At 43.9% G+C, this 18,891-nt stretch overlaps 1 protein-coding gene across 3 annotated transcripts; it reads left to right on the top strand.

Annotated features, from left to right (window-relative positions):
- On the top strand, positions 1-17,861 carry MAJIN (membrane anchored junction protein). Of its 3 annotated transcripts, none has more exons than XM_052797873.1 (10): positions 1-233; positions 3,808-3,853; positions 5,134-5,209; positions 6,982-7,107; positions 8,044-8,075; positions 8,900-9,009; positions 11,380-11,434; positions 15,926-15,998; positions 16,377-16,521; positions 17,372-17,861. In XM_052797873.1, exons 1-10 carry the CDS (start codon positions 133-135, stop codon positions 17,415-17,417), a joined length of 810 nt encoding a protein of 269 aa, XP_052653833.1. In that variant the 5' UTR covers positions 1-132; the 3' UTR covers positions 17,418-17,861. The 3 variants fall into 3 exon arrangements, with proteins under 3 accessions (XP_052653833.1, XP_052653836.1, XP_052653835.1); XM_052797876.1 differs by having other exon boundaries at positions 16,706-17,460; XM_052797875.1 differs by lacking the exons at positions 1-233; positions 3,808-3,853; positions 5,134-5,209; positions 6,982-7,107 and adding an exon at positions 6,132-6,425.
- The last annotated feature ends 1,030 nt before the right edge of the window (positions 17,862-18,891 follow it).

Genomic DNA, 18,891 nt, shown 5'->3' with positions numbered 1-18,891 from the left:
GCGTTCTTGGCAGCCCCCGGGGCAAGAGGCCTGTCAAGCTTCATGGAGGTCGGCAGTGGCATTTCCAGAGCAGTAATGTCCCCTTGACTCTCCTGCTTCCTTCCCTAGGCTGGCATTCCGGGAGAAAGGAAGATGTCATTGAAACCATTTACCTGTCGGTTGCCTGAAACAAGGTTTCTTCATGCAGGCAGGCTTGTGTACAAATTTAAAATCCGTTATGGCAACTTCAACAGGTAAGCATGTTAAAGCTACAACCTGCGGTTTGATGACTGCATGTAGCAGTGGGTTAATAGGAGACCCTAAATTCAGATTGTGAGGGCTGCCCTTTTCCTGCCTTCTTTCACTGACCGTGGAAGTGGTCACTTCCAAGTGGCTACTGTCCTTGCACAGGCTGAGCATCAGCCTGAGAGAGTAATGTGAGCTGTAAAAACCGCTCCTGTTTCACTGCCATGTGTGGATTTCGTGCTTCAGTGGAAAAAGAGGCTGGTTTTACTGATGGTATTTTTAAATTTTGTAAGTCTTTAACTGAGAAGCTCTAGAGCCTTTGTAGTGGTTTAACCCCAGCCGGCAGCTAAGCCCTGCACAGCCACTTGCTCACTGCCCTGCAGTGGAATGAGGGAGAGAATCGGAAGGGTAAAAGTAAGAAAACTCATGGGTTGAGATAAAGATGGTTTAATAAGTAAAGCAAAAGCTGTGCACGTGAGCAAAGCAAAATCAGGAATTCATTCACTACTTCCCATTGTCAGGCAGGCATTTAATCTCCAGGAAAGCAGGGCTCCATCACGCCTAACTGTTTCTTGGGAATGTGCTCCCTTCCTTCTTCTTCCCCCAGTTTTATTGCTGAGCATGACGTCCTATGGTCTGGAATATCCCTTGCGTCAGTTGGGGTCAGCTGTCCCAGCCTTGTCCCCCCTCCAAATTCTTGTGGACCCCCAGCCTACTCACTGGTGGGGCAGTGAGAGGAGCAGAAAAGGCCTTGATGCTGTGTAAGCACTGCTCACATCCCTGTGTTATCAACACTGTTTTCAGCAGAAATGCAAAACAGCCCCATCCAAGCTACTGTGGGGAAAATTAACTCTCACATTAATTAACCAGCACAGCCGTGGAGCTCTGTACTCAAAGTATGTACTTATTTCTTGGGCTGTCTGCTGTTAGCAATGTGCCTTTCGCTGGCCTGGCAATCTGGCGCTCAAGTGTGGGTGTGGAAAGAGTCTTTGGAAACTCTCACTGGCTGCTGGCAGTAGTTGTTTGTTGTGCTCTTGGGATTTTTTCTCTGTCAAGGTTCCCTTTGCACTGCCACTCCTCTTTCAAATGTGTTTGTGACAAACCTGTCCTGTGGTTTTGAAACAACAGCATGCCTCTCCTGCAGGCAGAGGGGCTGAGCAGGACCTTTAGGGTAACTGCTGCTCTCTGTTTCTAGAAGGCACTGTAGCAGCAAGCCTGAGAAATGAGAGTGAAGGGAGAGTGTTTTAGTCTGTGGTACTGCTGGCATGCAAGGCAGAGAAAGGAAAGCAGCCTTTGCATGTGCAGGGGACAATGAATAGGAGGGTTGTGGGAGGTAACAGTTGTGTGGTAAGGCTCAAATGGGAAGTTTGAGTTAGTAGCCAGCAAAGTAACTAAAGCACAGGGTACTGAGTAGTCTGGTCAGCTGGGGAAGATGTAAAACAAGTGAAGAGGATGGTCCTTCAGAAGTGAAAAAGAGACTTTCCCTGAGGGTATTGCCCTGGAGGAATCTGCTTGTGTCTGCTAGTCAGGCACACAGAGATGATGGGCAAGTGCTTTTGCAAGTGGGCAAAATCTTGACCAGCTCACTCAAGGAGCTCTGGAGCCTTTAGTTTGAGAGGGGACTCAGAATCCTGGAGGCTGCAATCTATAATAATTCCAGAAGTTTGAGCTGCTCTGAAAAAGGAGCTGGAGCTGCTTGGGTTTAAGGGTGGTATTCCAAAGCAGGTGCTTATAGTTTGGGTCCTGCTGAAGGAGTGTTCTGTAGGGCTCAAACTTGGTCTGAAACTTATGAGTTGTTGCTGTCTCAGCCTCTGATAAGTAATTAATAATGATAGTATTCATAAGCCAAAGCAGTGGCTCAGCATAATCTGGCTCCCTGTGTACATCCTTCAAGGCTGTGGTCATCATCAGACTGCAGTTCAAGGTTGATGCCCTCACAGGCTTTTGGAAAGTCATCTAAACTGTTGAGGTTAAGTCTCTTTTCAGGTGGTGGCACCCATGCAGAAACTAGGACTGAGATCCTTTTGAGCCAGGAAGTATCCCTGCATCAGGGAAAGAGAAAAGCATTGTGGCATCCCGAAAACCCTGTTTTCTTGCCAGTGAGGTTGCAGCAGGGCTAAAATGCCTTAGGCAATGACTCAAGCCTCTGCCTAGAGAGTGGTTTTATGAGTGTGAGTGAATTTGCTTTTGCAATCAGATGTGCACAGGCATTGCCAGGGCCTGGATTTACTCTGGAAGTGACTGTTAGCTGCAGAAGAATTGAAGAGAATGTGCTATGAACACCATGCCAATTAGTCTGTCTCCAGACCTGAAGCTACGTTAAATCTCGTGCCAGATTTGTCTCCTTTTTCCTTTGGAGAAGTAGGCTGGGTCTTTGAAATTCTGCTGCATGTCTTGTGGTGTCATGTAGTGTTCAGAAGATGCTTGAAATATTCTTCTTGTCTGTGACTAAGGTCTTTCCCTCAGCGTAATCCCTTTAGAAGGCACTGCCAGTAGTGCACGTATGTTTCTGAACATCCTGCAGGTGTTTGATCTCCTGATGGCAGGGAGCGCACTGCATTTGTTTGAGTTTGGCAGTCTGTCATTGCCCCTTGCTTTCTTCCATTCTTTCTGCCCTCTTCTCCTCATCGCCGCGGCAGCGTCCCTTCCTGAATCGTGCTTTTGTGTCCCTGCTGATCCATGAAGACTTCATGACCACAGCGCAAGTCTTGGGTGGGTGATATCTGTCCTTCTGCTGTGGTGCACTGTGTAATTCCTTTCATTAACTTGTTCTGTATCAAGCAAGGAGAGAGCCTTTCTGAAGAAGAAGGAAAGTTCTCGTCTCTGACTGAGTTCTGGCTGGGGCCCCTGAATGTAGAGGATATGAGAATGGCTGCCTGCCAAACCATATACCAGAGAATACTTGCATGCCATAATTCCTTACACTCCACCGTATTTCCTTATTTCCAAGTGATGTTTGTCTGACACTTGTTTACTTTTTAATGGGTTTGGCTTTTCTTTGAGACCTTCTCTCTCCCTGTGCATTTTATTATTGGCCGATACCTAGCAGCAAACAACTTTTGAGAAGCTGGCTTACAAAAGATGTAGTTAGTAATTGGGAACACAGTTTGATGCAGGCAGTACACAACTCCCAGCATCACAGGGCCTAGCTCCAATGCTGTGAAGGCCTGTTCTCTGCAGGTTTGCACCATGGAGAGGATTAAGAGACACATCCTGCTGGTTCCTTCTTTTAGTCCCTTGAGCACAATGGCATTGTGATAGGCTGGAAGGGAGAGGTGCTGGTTTGAGGGCACCTTGTCAGAAAACCCAATCCTAAAGGTTGCTGAGAATCGACTGAAAAGATCTGATCTCTCATCCATTGAATCCTCAGACACACAAAATACAAATGGGCAGAAAAGTGAAAAGAAACAGTCCTTGTGGAATAAGGGATGTTTTTTAAGAACAATAAATTGGGAATTCATCTGCCTGCTAAGTATTTTCTCTGTGCAATGGGAATGATGTTTTGTTGTTTAAACTCTTAGAAGGAATGTAGCTCCATTGCTTTTTGAGCGGGGTGGGACTAACTCTCTGTTTGTTTCACAGCGCTCTGGATCTCGACACCACTGAAAGTGCTGTCAAGGAGTTAGAGGTAGGAGATGAAGCAGGTCCACGGGACCTTAACTGAATGTTAGGTTGAGCAAATCTTTTGTTCGTTATGGGACAGAGGACGTTTTGTCAAATGCAGGGTTTCAAGTGCGAGTAATGGGGAACTTCTCTGGAGAGTACGAGGGTGAAAAAAATGACGTAAATGAAAAATGTCATCAACAGGCAGCATTAGCGTAAGCGAGTAATGCCTTTATCAGAAATATTTCAAAGAAGCTACTGCCTGTTAAAATTAGACAAATGAAAACTCCTATTTGTCGAGCTAGTTGCACCCCGTCCCTTTCTGGTTCCTGTTCAGATTCATTCTCCAGTAGCAGTTTCCCATGGTTTCACTCTCGGCCCCAGACCTGACCACTGCTTTGAACTTCTCAGGCTTGACTAGCTCTCAGACCCTCCTAGTTTTTCAGGAGCTGTGGCAGTACTGGTGAGCTAGCTTGACAGCAGCTAATCTCATGCTTAATTGCACGTGCTTTCCTCATAGCTGTGGAGCTGGGGGAGCCAGTGGATGTTCTTTTAATGACGCCATTACTTTGTGACCAAGCTTGGTGACAACTGATGAATTCTGTTCTTGTCATCTTCTTCCTGAGACAGGAGAAAGACCCTGCCATTCCTGAGGAAATGAGACCAATATACTGCCTGCTCAAAAATGCTCCTGTTACTTAATTTTAAACAAATCTTCAGAGTACAGTAACAACATTGTAAATATCATTGAAGAAAATGTGCTGATTTTAGTTGATGTGGAAAATTATCAGTTAATTTTTTTTTCTTTTTCACTTTTGATAATATTGAAAGGTATTACTAGAAAAAGTTTCCCGTTTATAAAGCAGGAATTTGTTGGGGCTGAATTACAGTTCCTTTGTAACTGAATTGCGTCAATATTCAGAAAAAGGGGAATACGTTTATTTTTGCAACAGGTCAATACTACGTGTGTTTTGCTGGCAAGAAGGAGGCTTCTTAAATGTAAAACTTCTTAAATTTAAAAGCACACCTCCAGTTTCCATAGTAATGCTTCTGTGTTAATTCAAGATTAAGACATTCTTTCACTTCAGTTTCTGTGAATCTGTTAGGGCAGCGTGCTGTAAGGTAATGGGAAGGAGCAGCGGAAAGAAGGGGAGGGAGAAAAGCAAAATACCTAGAACCTGCTCTTCCACGATTCATGCAAACTGTAATGTTAATTTTTTTCCAAGCCTCAAAACTGTACTTGACAGTGGAATTGTGGCTATATTGTTAATATTCTTCCTTCCTTTCTTGTTTTGGCCTCTCCAGGAAGCGATTCGAGTAATCCTTGGAAATCTTGATGATTTACGTCCATTTTCTACAGACCACTTCACTATCTTTCCATGTATCCTTTCTTTCCTACTTGTAAAATAAAAGATTCAATGACTTGCACCTGTTGGGCATTGCTTAATTCGACATTCATGTCTAGTAGTGTGCAGATCTTTAGCTGGAGTACCAATCCTTTGACCTTTGCAGTTTTACGTTAGCTGAAGATCCTTCTCAGTTGTTGCCTTCAGAGAACTGATGGGAAAAGAGTGTTTTGCAGTGTTTTTGGATGAACACCCCTGCGTTCCAAATCTGATTTAGCCAGAGAAAATGAACGTGTATATATAAAGTCCCAGGAAGCCCACGTAATGCGATTGCAAGCAAAGCTAGTGCGTTGTTTCAGAAGGCTAATAAAATGTAAAATGCTCCTTACAGGCTCAGCAGCGTTGGTCCACTAGTAGAGAAGACTGCAGTAGTTTTCTTGTAAGGTATATTAGGATGAAATATTGTAGTTGCTTAGTGTGAAGGCTTAAGAAGAAGTTACTCTCCTGAGGCTGTTGTTGAAGAGAAAAGTAAGTTAGTTGAAGGAGAAGCCTTTTCAGTCCTAAGGTGTGTCAATTTGTGAATTGGATCAGGCCCTTTGGCATCACCTCCTGTGATTCCAAGTGCCCAGGAGTAATGAACACCCACATGTTTCCGCCTCCAAGGCATTCCCTTCCAGTCTTGGCAGACTGCATTATTGCCACTCCTCGTACTAGCAGGCAAGAATGAGGTCATCCTCTTTCTCTGTCAGAAGCTGGTACGTATGAGAGCAACTTATTCCTGTTACTGCCAGGAAGAGAAAGTCGCCCAGAGCATTGTCAGACAGAAAGCACCCAAACAAATGAAGCCCCATTGTTCGTTTGCTTCACTAAAGCGCAGCCAGTTTTGCCTGTGTGCTTGAGGAGGGTTTGATTCACGAACTTGTATTTCTAGAACTTGGAAGTCCATCCACCTGCTCAGCCAGCACCAGGCCCTGATGAGAACTGCAAGCTCAGAGGCCTGGCGTGATGAGTTGTCCTGCAATCTGTGTGTCGGCCTCCTTGCTGCAGCATACCTCTTAGTTAATCACCAGCTGTGGGAGTCCTTCAAGCCAAACTCAAACGAGCAATTTCATCCCTTAAAGGAACTGATTGCGTCAGTGTTTCATCTAGGCAAAACTTGGGCTTCATCTCCACTCTTCAGGATGTTAGTTTCTGCTAGCAAATGGACTAAAAGTATTTGTGTTACCTGTTTCTTCCTGAGATCAGAGGCATGTAAGGAGACTGCTGTCTGGCGTCATCCATTCTTGCATGCATGTGCTCCTAGGTGTGCAAACTGCACCCCCAGGAAGGAACATCTGTGACTGTGGCAGTTCTCATGTCAATTATCTGTTTTCCTCCCATTTTGAACTGTAAAGTGAATGTAATGATGCTACTCCTTATGAATCCTAGTTCTTTTCAGTTTTAAAAATAATTTTTAAAAGAATTACTTTTTAGTTAGGAAAGCTGATGAGGTTTTATTCACAGGGTTGGAAGAGCCTGGCATGTTGTTTCTTGTGGGAAGATGCCAGGACTGAAGCCAGATACAGTTAAGGAAACACAACGCTATTAATACAAGCCACTGATGGGAGAGTATCACCTGGATGAGTGTTTCTTGTAATGTGTTACTAGTGTTTTTTCACAAAGTTCATACCGACAGATTGTAGTTGCTCTCTTATGCATATATGTTCAGTGTGGTATGACTTTTGAAGCTTTACAAGAAGACATTGTCAGGACTCCCGTTCCTTTGAAATGTTAGTGCTATGTTCTTAAGTCTTATCGTTGTTCTCAGATTTGAGTAAATGGGAGAGAGTATCGAAGATGAGATTCAAACATGAGAATGTCCACCTTGTGCCTTATCCCTACATTTGCACTATGTATCTAGAACTCAACTCATTTCAGCAAAGCGTATCTTGTGGTAAGTCACTATGGTTATGTTTGGATAATGTCTGGAAACATCTATGATCTATGTCTTGCTTTTCCCTTTCCCTTCCTCTACTGTGTCTTTGAATTAGAGGGTGCAAAACTGCATGCGGTATGGCTGTACCATGGATTTGAAATAGAGCATAGCAATGTGTTCTCTTTTGTCCTGTATTGCTTTTCGAAAATGTCTAGAATTTCTCTTTGCCTTTTCACCCACTGCTGACTCTTCAGCTAGTATTTTTATGAAGCAATGCCCAGTGGCTCCCAACCTTCATTCTTGAATGTCAGTAGCTAAGCTGGAGCCAGCACATATATATGGAACACATGTTTTTCTTCCTTATGCTTGACTACATTTGTTGACATTGAACTTCACATTCTTTGTTTCTATTTTCCTAAAGAAAGAATGCATTTGTTTTTCTAAATAATGATAGTAATAATAGTAATAATGTCTTTTGTATAATTAGCAAATGTCACCTCCCTAGTGTCTCATCTTCCCCGTTTTCTATGAATTCCCTGAACAGCCTCAGGCCCCAGCTGAGACCTCTGTGGGACTCTGCGTTTAACCTCCTCTGTTGTGAAAACGGAGTGTTTTTTCTTACTATTTCCTGTTCTGATTATTCGTCCCTGGGAGAAGCTGCTGGTCTTTCTTGTGAGTGCTTAGTAGATATTCTGGTCTCCTTTATCAAATGGACAAGTAGTCCAAAGCCATTGTCCCCATCCCATTGGCTTGTTTATTCATAGCCAGGAATTCTTAAAGAGCTGTATTTGCAGTTCTTCAGTTTCAAGATATCATATGCAAGTCCAGCATTGTTTCTAAGTAGTTTATCTTGTTCTCAGGAAGTGAGGTGCAATGCAAAAATGTACTTTAAAGTTGGTTAAAGAAAGTCCAGTCGCCAAATATTCACCAGATTTTATAATACCTCTGTTACAGGTAAAGAAGTAAACAAGGGCAGTGATGAGCTTGTAAGTTGTGAGTGTGGTTGTGTTTTGTGTTTTGGTTTTTTTTTTTAAAGTTATATTCCAAATAGTCTGGAGAAGCAGAATATGTATCTAGGCAATGCTATAGTTCTCCTGTTTCTGGGTGTCAGGCAGTGTAAGGTGGGACTGAATTCTTCCCTAGAACCATCCAAGTTGAGGGAAACCTTCCTGTCAATTCTAGCAGACTTTGAATGAAGTCCTGCCTCAGGATGCGAGGGCCATGCTGGCTTCAATTAAATGTGTTTTCTGCAAGTCTGAGCTGAGCTGTCAAATGGTTTCTTCACCGTGAGAGTCTGTATGAGGTCAATATTGCTGAATAATTAAGTAGTTTCCTAAGTGCTGTATGTATCCTAAACCACAAAGTCAAGCTTCTTTGGAAAGTTGTTGTTTAGTGAGAGCTCAGGGTGGCTTTGTTTTCAATACGGGTAAGTGTCTGAAGATGGAGTGAATTAGTGAAGGTGTCCTGTCTGAATTCCCCCAAAGAAAATCCCACTCTCTCTGCTAGCATTACATTCCTGCTAATTACATTCCTAGGCCCTCCTCTAAAAATGGAACAAATAGGATGTCCTGGGAAGCAGCAGTTCTTGTTTAAAACTGTTAAGCATAATTCTCTGCATGGTCTCTCAGTGCTTACCTTCTGTTTGAATAAGGCAGCTAATCTTTTATTCCTGAATCTTTTTTTTTTGTTTTTTGTTGTATAAGCATGGACAATGTTGCAAAATATGGATGTATATTAAGTCTGAGTTTTGTTCTAAAATAGAAAAGTCAAAATCAAATTTTATCAATACCAACTTTGCAATGTTTTGAAGGTCAAGAGAAGAAATGAAGTGTCAGAAAGTGCTGCAGTGGAAGAAACGGTGAAGAGGATAAGAGTGGAAGTCGGAGCAGAGGCCTCACGCTCACAGTCGGGTATGGACAGGTCAGTTGACTACAAAATAGTCTTCCAGGGCACATATCAATGTTTTTGATGTCTCTTGTACCTTCCTAATATTTCATTCCTGTGTAACCCTTTGGCCCATTTGTCTTCTTCCTTCTCTTCCACAGGTGACAGAATCTAAGCAGCATTGTCCATGTTTGGAGAAAAGTTGTCCTGTGCTTTCAGGTTCCCATGCCATTAACTAGAGCTCTTACTGTCTAACTCCTTTGTGTTAACGTTACCTGTAGAATCACAGCGGGATGAGAACTGGGCAGCTCGACAAAGCAGTGCACTGGCTTGCACACCTGAGGCAGGGATGACAAGGGAAGAACTGGGAACAGTTTTCTAGCTGCCTCCCAGCTTGTTCCTCTGAGACAGCTGATGACTCTTGGCTTGCAGCTGAGATCTCTATCTGTGGCTTTCACAGAATCATTGAGGTTTTCGGGACCTTTGATACCATCGAGTCCAACCCCTCCTGCTCAAGCAGGGTTACCCAGAGCAGGTTGCCCAGGACATGTCCCTTCAGGTTTTGAGTGGACTCCAAGGGTGGAGATGCCACAACTTCTGCGGGCAGCCGGTTGCAGTGCTTGACCACAGTTGCGGTCAGAAAGTTTTTTCTTGTGTTCAGAGTTAATTCCATGTTTTGCAATTTGCGCCCTTTTCCTCTTGTCCTGCCAGAAGGCGCTGCTGAGGAGAGCCCGGCTCCCTCTTCTTCGTTGCCTCCTATCAGGTGTACATTGATAAGAGCCCCCTGAGCCTTCGCCAGGCTGAACAGTCCCAGCTCTCCCAGCCTCTCCACATATGAAGAGTGCTCCAGTCCCTTCATCATCTTTGTGGCCTTTTGCTGGGCTCACCCCAATGAGTCCCAGTCTTGTCCTGGGGAGCCCAGTCTGGATGGAGTACACAGACTGACCTCAGCAGCCCTGAGGAGAGGGGAAGGATCACCTCCCTCGAGCTGCTGGCAAAACTCTTCCTAACGCAGCTCAGGGTGTTGCTGGCCGCCTTCAGCATGAGGGTGCAATGCTGGCTCATGGTGGCTAACTTCAAGTTTAGTTCTTGATTACCTTTCAGAGGCAGGCCCATTATTAGTTACAGTCTAGCAGGCTTCTTTCTTTCATGGAGTGTAGCTTTTAAAAACAGAAGATTCATGTCTACTTAATATTCACAAGTATGTGGCAGAGAGTCCCAGATCCAGCGTTGTGGTCGGAAGTGTTTATGCTCACCTTTCCCCTTCCATGGCGACGTACAGACCATGTCAAATCATCTCCCTTGTTGCCTTATATTCTACCCAATTCCCAAATATATTTCAGGCAGAGATTATAATGGGAGAAGTCTGAAGCCAGTTCTTTTCCTGCTCATACAAATGTAGTCCTTTCATTCCCCACCCCGCCCTCTCCATCAGTTTCTAGTCACAATAAAACTGCTGGACATGAGTGAAGAATGAGACCAGGATCCAGAATGCTTTCTAATCTCTTTTAGCCAAGGCGTGATTTGTAGATTCATAAGATACAAGGCCAGAAAGGGCTATTTCATGATCCAGTCTGGCAGTTCTCTCTTAGTTCTGTGTCTTGCCCCAGCAGTTACGCTATTCCAGAAAAGATTAAAACAGTTAATAATTCTAAAGTGTATTCTTGATTTCAAAATTAAACTGGTCAGGCATCAACTTCAAGCCTCCTGTCATTTTTCCCCAATTACTCTGTTAGACTGAAGAGCTGAGCATTCAGTCTGAGCATTCCCCCACCCTGGGAAGGAGTTTGCCTACTGTAGTCAGACCACCTCTTGATCTTTTTTTTCTTTTTGGACAAGCTCTTTAGCTTGTAAGTCCTCATGGGGCATTTGGATTTGGGTTTTCTTGGGGTGCTGTTGAGTGTTGAGCTGTCAGAATCTCCAGGTGATGCTGATCAGCTCCAAGAGCACTATTTTGTGTGTGAAGCCAGGACTCTTTTTCCCCATGTGCATCACTTTGTACCTCTCTGCCTTTTTATTTGCTCCACGACTGAGTCTTGTAAGATCTTTCTATGGTTCTTTGCTACCTGCCCTTCTCTTTGTGTCAGTAATCTTGTAGGATTTGCAAGCTTTCTCACCTCACTGCTCATCCCCCTTTCCCTGTCACGTCACGCTGTTTTTCTCTTTAACTGCTTGTTTGGCTTACTAGAAAAGCAGAAAGCCTAATACTGGAATGAGTGCCTATTTTCATTTTTTAAATGAGACTTTGAAACATGAGTACAAATACAGATTAAGGGTATCTATCTTGTTGGCTAGAGGTACTAAAACCTTAATTTCTAATGAAATACTTGAGTAGCCATTTACAAGATTGCTTCCTTTTTGTGACTTTTTGTAAACTCAGTTCTTATCTGTTTGACTTATTTTTAGAACTGGAGCCGAGTGTGTTCGCCATACAAGTAAAGCAGAGCATGGATTTGAAATGGTAAGCTACAGAATATTCAGGAAGAGACAACACCATCTGTTTAGCCCTAGATTCTTAAAGTGGCAAGCATAAAAATGCCTTCAGGTAACATTTTTTCCTTTTTCACCTGCATCACCTGCATGGAGACATTTGTGATTCCTGCTCATCAAACTTAGCCACGGGATGAGTTTTACCAGGAGCCAACACAGGCTTTTCTGACTGTGAAGCTACAAACTCTAGGGGTGAGCTTAGCTTCTCGGAGCTGAACCTGAAGGATGCCCTGCCTTGTCTTCAAGCCTCCAGTCCTCTTTTACCTCAGATGCCCCTTTGTGCAGAACTCCATGAAGGGCCAACAGTGGGTGCTGACACCTTGACACTGGCTTTGCTGCGAGTACTTGCCACTCCCCACCAGTGTCCTCTCTGTGTAGATGGCCTTGCAAGCATCTCTCTCATCTTGAAACAGTGTCATGCCTTTTCCCGCTATGTCATCAGAAGGCAGATTTACGACAGTATTGTTCCAGAGGGATTGGCAGTTGCTTTCTAAACCCATTGTTCTCCAGAGACCTTGTCAGGAGGGCGAGATTCTTTCGTTTTTAGCCCACAGGCTAAACGGCTGCTTTGACAGAGCTGCTGTTAGGCACACCCTTTAGTTAAAAGGGTCTTCCCTCACCCCCCTGTTCTCCTCCTCCTGGCTGTTGCCCATCCTCCCAAATGTCCCAGTGCATTTCATCCATTTTCTGGATCCTGATAGCCATCCTGCATTTAGTTCAAATCCCTGCCACACTATTGCCTTCTGGGCCGCCTTCCTTCTCCAGCTCTTCAGAGAGAGTCTTTTCCGAGGAGGCAGGCTCATTCCTCTTGGGGTTGTCCAGAAAGGAAGTTGCCCAGTGGTATAAAAGGAACAGCTTCTTCTCCCACTGTTCCTTGGGAGGTAAACAGTTGCATCAGATGCCCAGATTTCTGTGTGTTTCTGCATGATGACATGCTGCCCCCATTTCAGAAACCTTTTGGACCTCTCCACAACTGGTTGAGCTTTATGGAAATGTCGTCTGTGGGTGTCGTGGTTTAACCCCAGCCAGCAACTAAACACCACGCAGCCGCTCACTCACTCCCCCCCCACCCAGTGGATGGGGGAGAAAATCGGGAAAAGAAGCAAAACCCGTGGGTTGAGATAAGAAGGGTTTAATAGAACAGAAAAGAAGAAACTAATAATGATAATGATAACACTAATAAAATGACAACAGTAATAATGAAAGGATTGGAATGTACAAATGATGCGCAGTGCAATTGCTCACCACCCGCCGACTGACACCCAGCTAGTCCCCTGAGCGGCGATTCCCTGCCCCCACTTCCCCGTTCCTATACTAGATGGGGCGTCACATGGTATGGAATACACCGTTGGCCAGTTTGGGTCAGGTGCCCTGGCTGTGTCCTGTGCCAACTTCTTGTGCCCCTCCAGCTTTCTCGCTGGCTGGGCATGAGAAGCTGAAAAATCCTTGACTTTAGTCTAAACACTACTGAGCAACAACTGAAAACATCAGTGTTATCAACATTCTTCGCACACTGAACTGAAAACATAGCACCGTACCAGCTACTAGGAAGACAGTTGACTCTATCCCAGCTGAAACCAGGACAGTGGGCTTGCTGCCTGGTGGCCAGGTTGTTGCCGAAATCCGGAATAAAACTCCTTAACAGCAATGAGAAGTTAAGAAGCAGGCACTCCTTTATTGCAGCGCTGGGCACACGGGGGATCGCTCCACCTATCGTGTGCACCTGTCTGGTTTAACTATGCAGGTTAAATGCACACCTGTTATACATATTCACTAGATTTCCAAAAAATGTTATTCATAATCATTAGTTTTCCGGGAAACTATTAACATATGTAAATGTCCTTTACGCAGGCGCATTGAAGGTCTCTGGTGGTCTTCAGAAGCCCTCTGGTGGTCTTCCATAGTCTTCCTCACTTGTCCACTTCTTGACCTCTCTTAGGTGATTCTGCGCAGTACGATTCTTGCCATCATATATTAGATTACACAAAAATACATTCTATGTTAATTCCTTTTCAATGATTGGTCTTTTAATCATACCACCTTATTAATATTCTTATGTTAAAACAATCATTGGTTGATCTCACATAATCCATTAACCAGAACTTTGATCAAAGTAAGGTTTCTAAGCAACAAAACTAAGGTCCATAACAATTTCTTAAAACAAACCACTATAATTAATCAATCTGTGTTAAAATTCTATGGTTAACTGACTGTCAACAATACTTGTATTCTTATGATTATGCTTAGCACATGTTGTAATGTTCCTTAAGTCTCCATAACTGCGTTACAAACTTCACAGTAATGTTCCTTATCAAAGTATTTGCAACAAGGTCATACTGCCTGCTTGCTCCTATAGAACTGGTTTCAAAGGGCCAATCTCAGCATAATTGCTCTGCAGGGATCCCCTGCATATACAGTGGCCTGCAATTTCAGGTGCTGCTAGTTGCATGGTTACCTTCAGCCTGCACAGGTAAACTCCTGTATTGAAACAGCCCTCGCCTTGTTGTAAGCCCAAAACTTTCTTTCAGAAGAGGGGTTTTTGACAGGTTTGTTGGATTTTCAAGATAGGAAGGAGACTGCCTGGTAACTCCTCAGGAGCATTCAGTACAGAAGAACTTCTCTAAAACAAGTGGGCTGATTTGTCTCCAAAACCTGTATCCCTTTTTTTTCCCCTCAGGTTACATTTGCAGGATTAGTGACAGGTCTCTCTACACATGCCCTTTCTGGCTTCTTTCCTCAGGTGCTCCAAACACTCTGTTGGTGGGATAAGGTCATCCTCTGAAATATGCTTTTTTTATTACCCGCTTTGCTATAATCACTGTCCCCAGAATGCCTCCGCTCCTTGTACAGTGGCTGAATTTCCCAAATGTTAGGGTCCTTGGAAGCTGGAGCTCCGGGTTAGCATGTTGGACCCTGAGAAATGATGTGGTAGGTGGCAGACATCACCATAACCTCCTACCGTGTTAACTGATGTGGGAGGACATGTCCTGAGCTCTTTCCAGGTAAACTGGAACTATGATGAATGAATCATCAACTTAGCAAATACCAGTTCAGGTGAGAAGAACCTTCTCCAGAAGAGATGCTTGTGCCACCATGACTCATACCTGCAATTTTCACTAGTCAAGGCACTGTTATACTGAGAGGGAGCTCCAGACACAAACTGGTGTCTTTATGAATACCAGACCAGATGTCAGGAGCACCACATGAAGTCCTGGGCAGATGACCTCTCCCTTATGTGCTTTTTTAGGAGATAAGAGCCAGGTGCTTCTGTGACATGCTTTCCATTTGGTTTGATTTCCATTTTTTTTCTTTTGGTATAGGATGAGAAGAAAGATCAGGTTTAGGAAAAAACATATCAGTAGCTCCTGTACTTTCTCAGGATTCTTCTGATCATTCCTCCAGGGCTCTTGTTCAGTTTATCAGCAGTGTATGATTTTTGGATCCAAATCCAGCTAGTGTTTTAGAGTGCATCTCGAAAAGGGAACGGTCTTGTTACAACATGGAGGAAATCTGTCTGCTTAGTACATGTAAGACTGACTTTACAGCATCAGCACTCGATTCAAAAGGAGGAGCATGGAAGTGCTGCAGTCAGATGGCTGTTAAATAGATTGCATTTTCAGTTCTCCTCCAAATGCCTTCCAGGCCTGCGATTTTGACAGTAGGCTGTCTGGTCAGGATGATTGGAGTTGAGCCTGTGCATCTTTCTGCTTACCAAGAGCACCAGTAGAAGTCCAAGGAAGAAAGGAAGAAAGAGAACTGAGAGACGCTCAGCCTGTCACTGCAGATAATTTTCGTAACTTAGTTAATGCTCTGAGACTAAACTGCGAAGATCTCTGGCCATCTGAAGTTTGGAATTTCACATGAACCTGAGCTTAGTGCAAGAGAAGCACCATCGGGGAGTGGATCTATTCTTCTCTGATCTTATGTCTGTGACAAAGTTGTTTTACCGTCTCCTGAAGAAGCTTACCTGGTGATTTTGTTGTTTGTGGTCCTTTGTATTGCTGATAGCCTTGCTAATAGGTATTCCTGGCTCACCTCTTGCTTCTGGCACTTTTCACTTTTGTCCCTCCCCTGTTACCCTGCTTCCTATGACTGTGTCTTGGCAGGGCTGATGTCTAGGGACCTGTATTGTCCAGCGGCTGTTATTTCCCACAGCACCTCTGTTGATGTTTTTTAAAATGTCTGTGCCATAGCTGCTATTACTCTTTCACTATCTGCTATATTAAAGTCTGCACAATGAATTACTGCTTTATGTTAGGCCTGGGAATGTCCTGAGGAGGGAGGGGTAGAAAGATATTGGTGAAGAAAGCCTTAATAGTAGCAGGAAAGAAAATAAAATCACAGAACAATAGAGTAGACCTTGCCTTTTAGTTATTCAAGCAAGCAAGCAAAGAAACAAAAAATCTCCTGTAGAACAGAATTTTACATTGTGTGACAGTTCTCGGGTTCCTTTTCCTTTCAGAATTCCTCCAAAGAAAATGAGCGTGAGTTTAGTCCAGCATCCCTTACTGTGGGCGGTAACCAAATGAGTTTGTGTAAGTAAGGAATTCCTGGTTTGCTTCATTCAAATTAGTCATATGAAATCAAAAGCTGCAAGGATGACATTGGTATTAATTTTCCTTTAAAAATGGTGTTTGGTATTTTCCAGCACCGTAGAGCAGTAGGTCAGCAATGATTTTGGCTATAAGCAATTCCCACCCATAGAGCCAGGCTACATAGCTCTTTCAGAGCTGGGCTGCAGGAGGGGAGCCTACCTCCAAGCCAGTCTGCATTGTGGTTGCTTTGAAAGCTCCCACGCGTCACGTCGGTCAAGAGTCTGGACCCACCTCTCAGTTTCACGGTCTGCCGTTGGGTCTGCAGGGAGTGTGGAGAGAGCAAGCTTGTGTTTTTGTTCTTGCTGCTGTTTCTTACAGGGGGGCATGTGGGATCTAACCTTGAACAAAGAACAGGAACCGGTCAGGCTGAGGGTGCGGTGCAGCTACTGCAGCAAATGGACCAAATGATAAACAAAGGAAACGTGGAGTCAGGAGGAAGAGGTCTCTCCAGGTTCTGGAGAAGGTACTAATACTGCACCTATGAGCAGTCCTGGCTCTGTCCAAGCCTGTGTCAGAGCCTGTGCCTGATTCTGGCAGTTCAGGTGATTCTGCATTCTATTGAAGAATGGGTACCTCTTTTCTGTGGTTAAACCAAAGTCTGCCAAGGCAAAGGAGCATTCAGGGATGTCCTTTTGTCTTGCGGTAAGGTGCAACATTCCCAGGAAATGTTCCTCTTCTGAGCTGTTTTTGGGGAAAAAACTCCTCACGGGAGGGTTACTGACCTCAGTCACAGCCCTCACAGGATGTGGCTTTTATCAGCTGAAGAGTGCCATCTCCAGCCCGATTTTTAAAGGACTTAAACGGTCCCCCTTCTCACAGGGCCTTCCTGGGAGGGACCTTCAGTCCCGTTAAGGTAAGTATGGCCTTTATTTGGCCGCTTAGCAACTGTGGCCTTTGTAACTTTGACTCCCAAAGACACCATTTTAAACATGAAAGTAACCATGCCAACAGTTGCTGGGCATTGCTGACTAAACGAGTGCTCTAAAGCTGTTGAAGCTGTATGCCGCAAGAGTGGTCTGTTCACTGCACAGCACGTGTTGAACATAGGCAGTAACTGTTTCTTTGATAGGTGGGTTGGTTTTGGAAGCAATGAAACTCCTTGTTAATCATAATGTGTGCTAGTCTCCTTAACTATTGAGACTAGACCGTTACGGCACAGGTTGTTCTTTGTTTCCTCTACTTTTTCAGTCTTCCTCTATTATTTTGTGCTGGGCTTGTGTCTTTCTGGTGGACAGAAATTACCTTGTTGTTACAATTCTCAGAGAAGTACTTTAAGTATAATGTGGGCGTTTTTGTTGTTGTTGTTTCCTCAGCATAATCTTCTCGCCACTACAGCATCTCTTTGGTGGGAAGAACTGACCTGGAAGTACTAATGGTTGTGGAAAGGTAAACTTGTAGCATGAATGTCAAGTTGTATTGTTTCTTTTGTAATTCAGCTTTTCACATTGCTTGTCTCCACTATTAATGCTTTAAATGAAATTCTACTTTGTTTACATTTTCAAATTAATGTACTGAAGATGTCAGGTTAGAATGTCTTTTTCTTCACAACCTAGAGTTTTTGAAAAAAGAGCAACAAGCTTTAAGATTTTGATTCTTGAGTGTCATAAATTGGGAATTTTACATTTAAAAATCATTATATGAGACTCTAATAAAACAAGCATTAGCTTGGAACTGTGTGGGTTTTTAATCAGTCTTACCCTAGCAGAAAACACTCCTTCCCTCCAAGAAGTAGAGGTTTCTAGTATTGGATGGACTCCTGCACTATGCTTCACAGCATTAAAAAGGTCAAAATTGGTGAAAATATTTTGGATTAGATTTTTATCACTCCGCTACAAGTTGTGTAGTTATTTATGCCTTCAACAGGTAGTGGGAGGAGGCTGGGAGTTAAGATTTCAGATATGCCTAGGGCATGCTCAGGCAGCTTTTTGCCATCACGCTAGTGCATTTACAATAAACCATCATTCTTCAGCCATCTCCTGAGCTGAGGCACTGTCAGCATGTACATGCACTATGCTGGTCTAACACATAACACTGTGTTACTGGTTGTTACTTTAGCAGTAGCGGCGCACGGCCATCTGACTGCGTCTCGGGGGTAACATGTCTGGCAGAATGAAGCGATGCTCTAAGTGAGTCAGATAATGCAACACAGGGTCTGTTTGGCTTGTTCCCACCCTGGTGCACAAATTATCCACCCTACATACTGCTGTATTCATTCCTGGACTCCCATCAGCAGTGAAAGAATGTTTTCCCTCCAAGAACAAATGGAGTTGAGAAACTGGTTCCATTTATGCCATTCTCCTTAGTCCTGTCCCACAGACTGTGGTAAAGGCTGAGCACACCAGGGTCCAGTCCCTTCTGCTGGGGGGCTCTACAATGAGGTGGACAGCGGTGAGGACCAGGGAATGGATAAAGAGTTGACCAGATGGATAACAAGCCATAAATAAGGGAAGATATCCATGAGTTGATCTTTAGCACTGGTTCTGTCAAGAGGAGGATGTCCCACTTCCCTAATCTTAGATGCAGCTGCATAAGAAAGGGCCTTTGCCCTGCAAGAGCTGGGCTGGCTGAGGCTACAACATACACACAAAGACATTTTGATGTCTCAATCTGGAAAATGCCATTATAGAATTATGGGCAATATTTGCAAGATGTGTATCCATTTTGGAAAATCATTTTAGGCGATAAAGAAAATGGCTTAATGAAATCTAAACAAAAATGGGTTTTATTTTAACTGGGATAGGCATTCTTTTAACTTTGAGAAAGCACCTTGTTCTTTAAACAAGTGGCTGCCTTCTAAAAGGAAAGGGTAAGGTACTTAAAAAAGAACAAGCAG

The sequence above is a fragment of the Harpia harpyja genome, chromosome 9 (assembly GCF_026419915.1).
Source record: "Harpia harpyja isolate bHarHar1 chromosome 9, bHarHar1 primary haplotype, whole genome shotgun sequence".
NCBI lineage: Eukaryota > Metazoa > Chordata > Aves > Accipitriformes > Accipitridae > Harpia > Harpia harpyja.
Note: the sequence above shows the minus strand (reverse complement) of the source record. Positions and strands in the feature narration are given on the sequence as shown.

What these genes read in the sequence shown, in the direction of transcription:
- MAJIN (XM_052797876.1), top strand. Translation starts at nt 133, where the DNA reads ATGTCATTGAAACCATTTACCTGTCGGTTGCCTGAAACAAGGTTTCTT. An exon ending in TCACAGTCGGGTATGGACAG is followed by an intron (nt 9,010 to 11,379) that starts GTCAGTTGACTA and finishes ACTTATTTTTAG; the next exon opens with AACTGGAGCCGAGTGTGTTC. An exon ending in CAGAGCATGGATTTGAAATG is followed by an intron (nt 11,435 to 15,925) that starts GTAAGCTACAGA and finishes TTTTCCTTTCAG; the next exon opens with AATTCCTCCAAAGAAAATGA.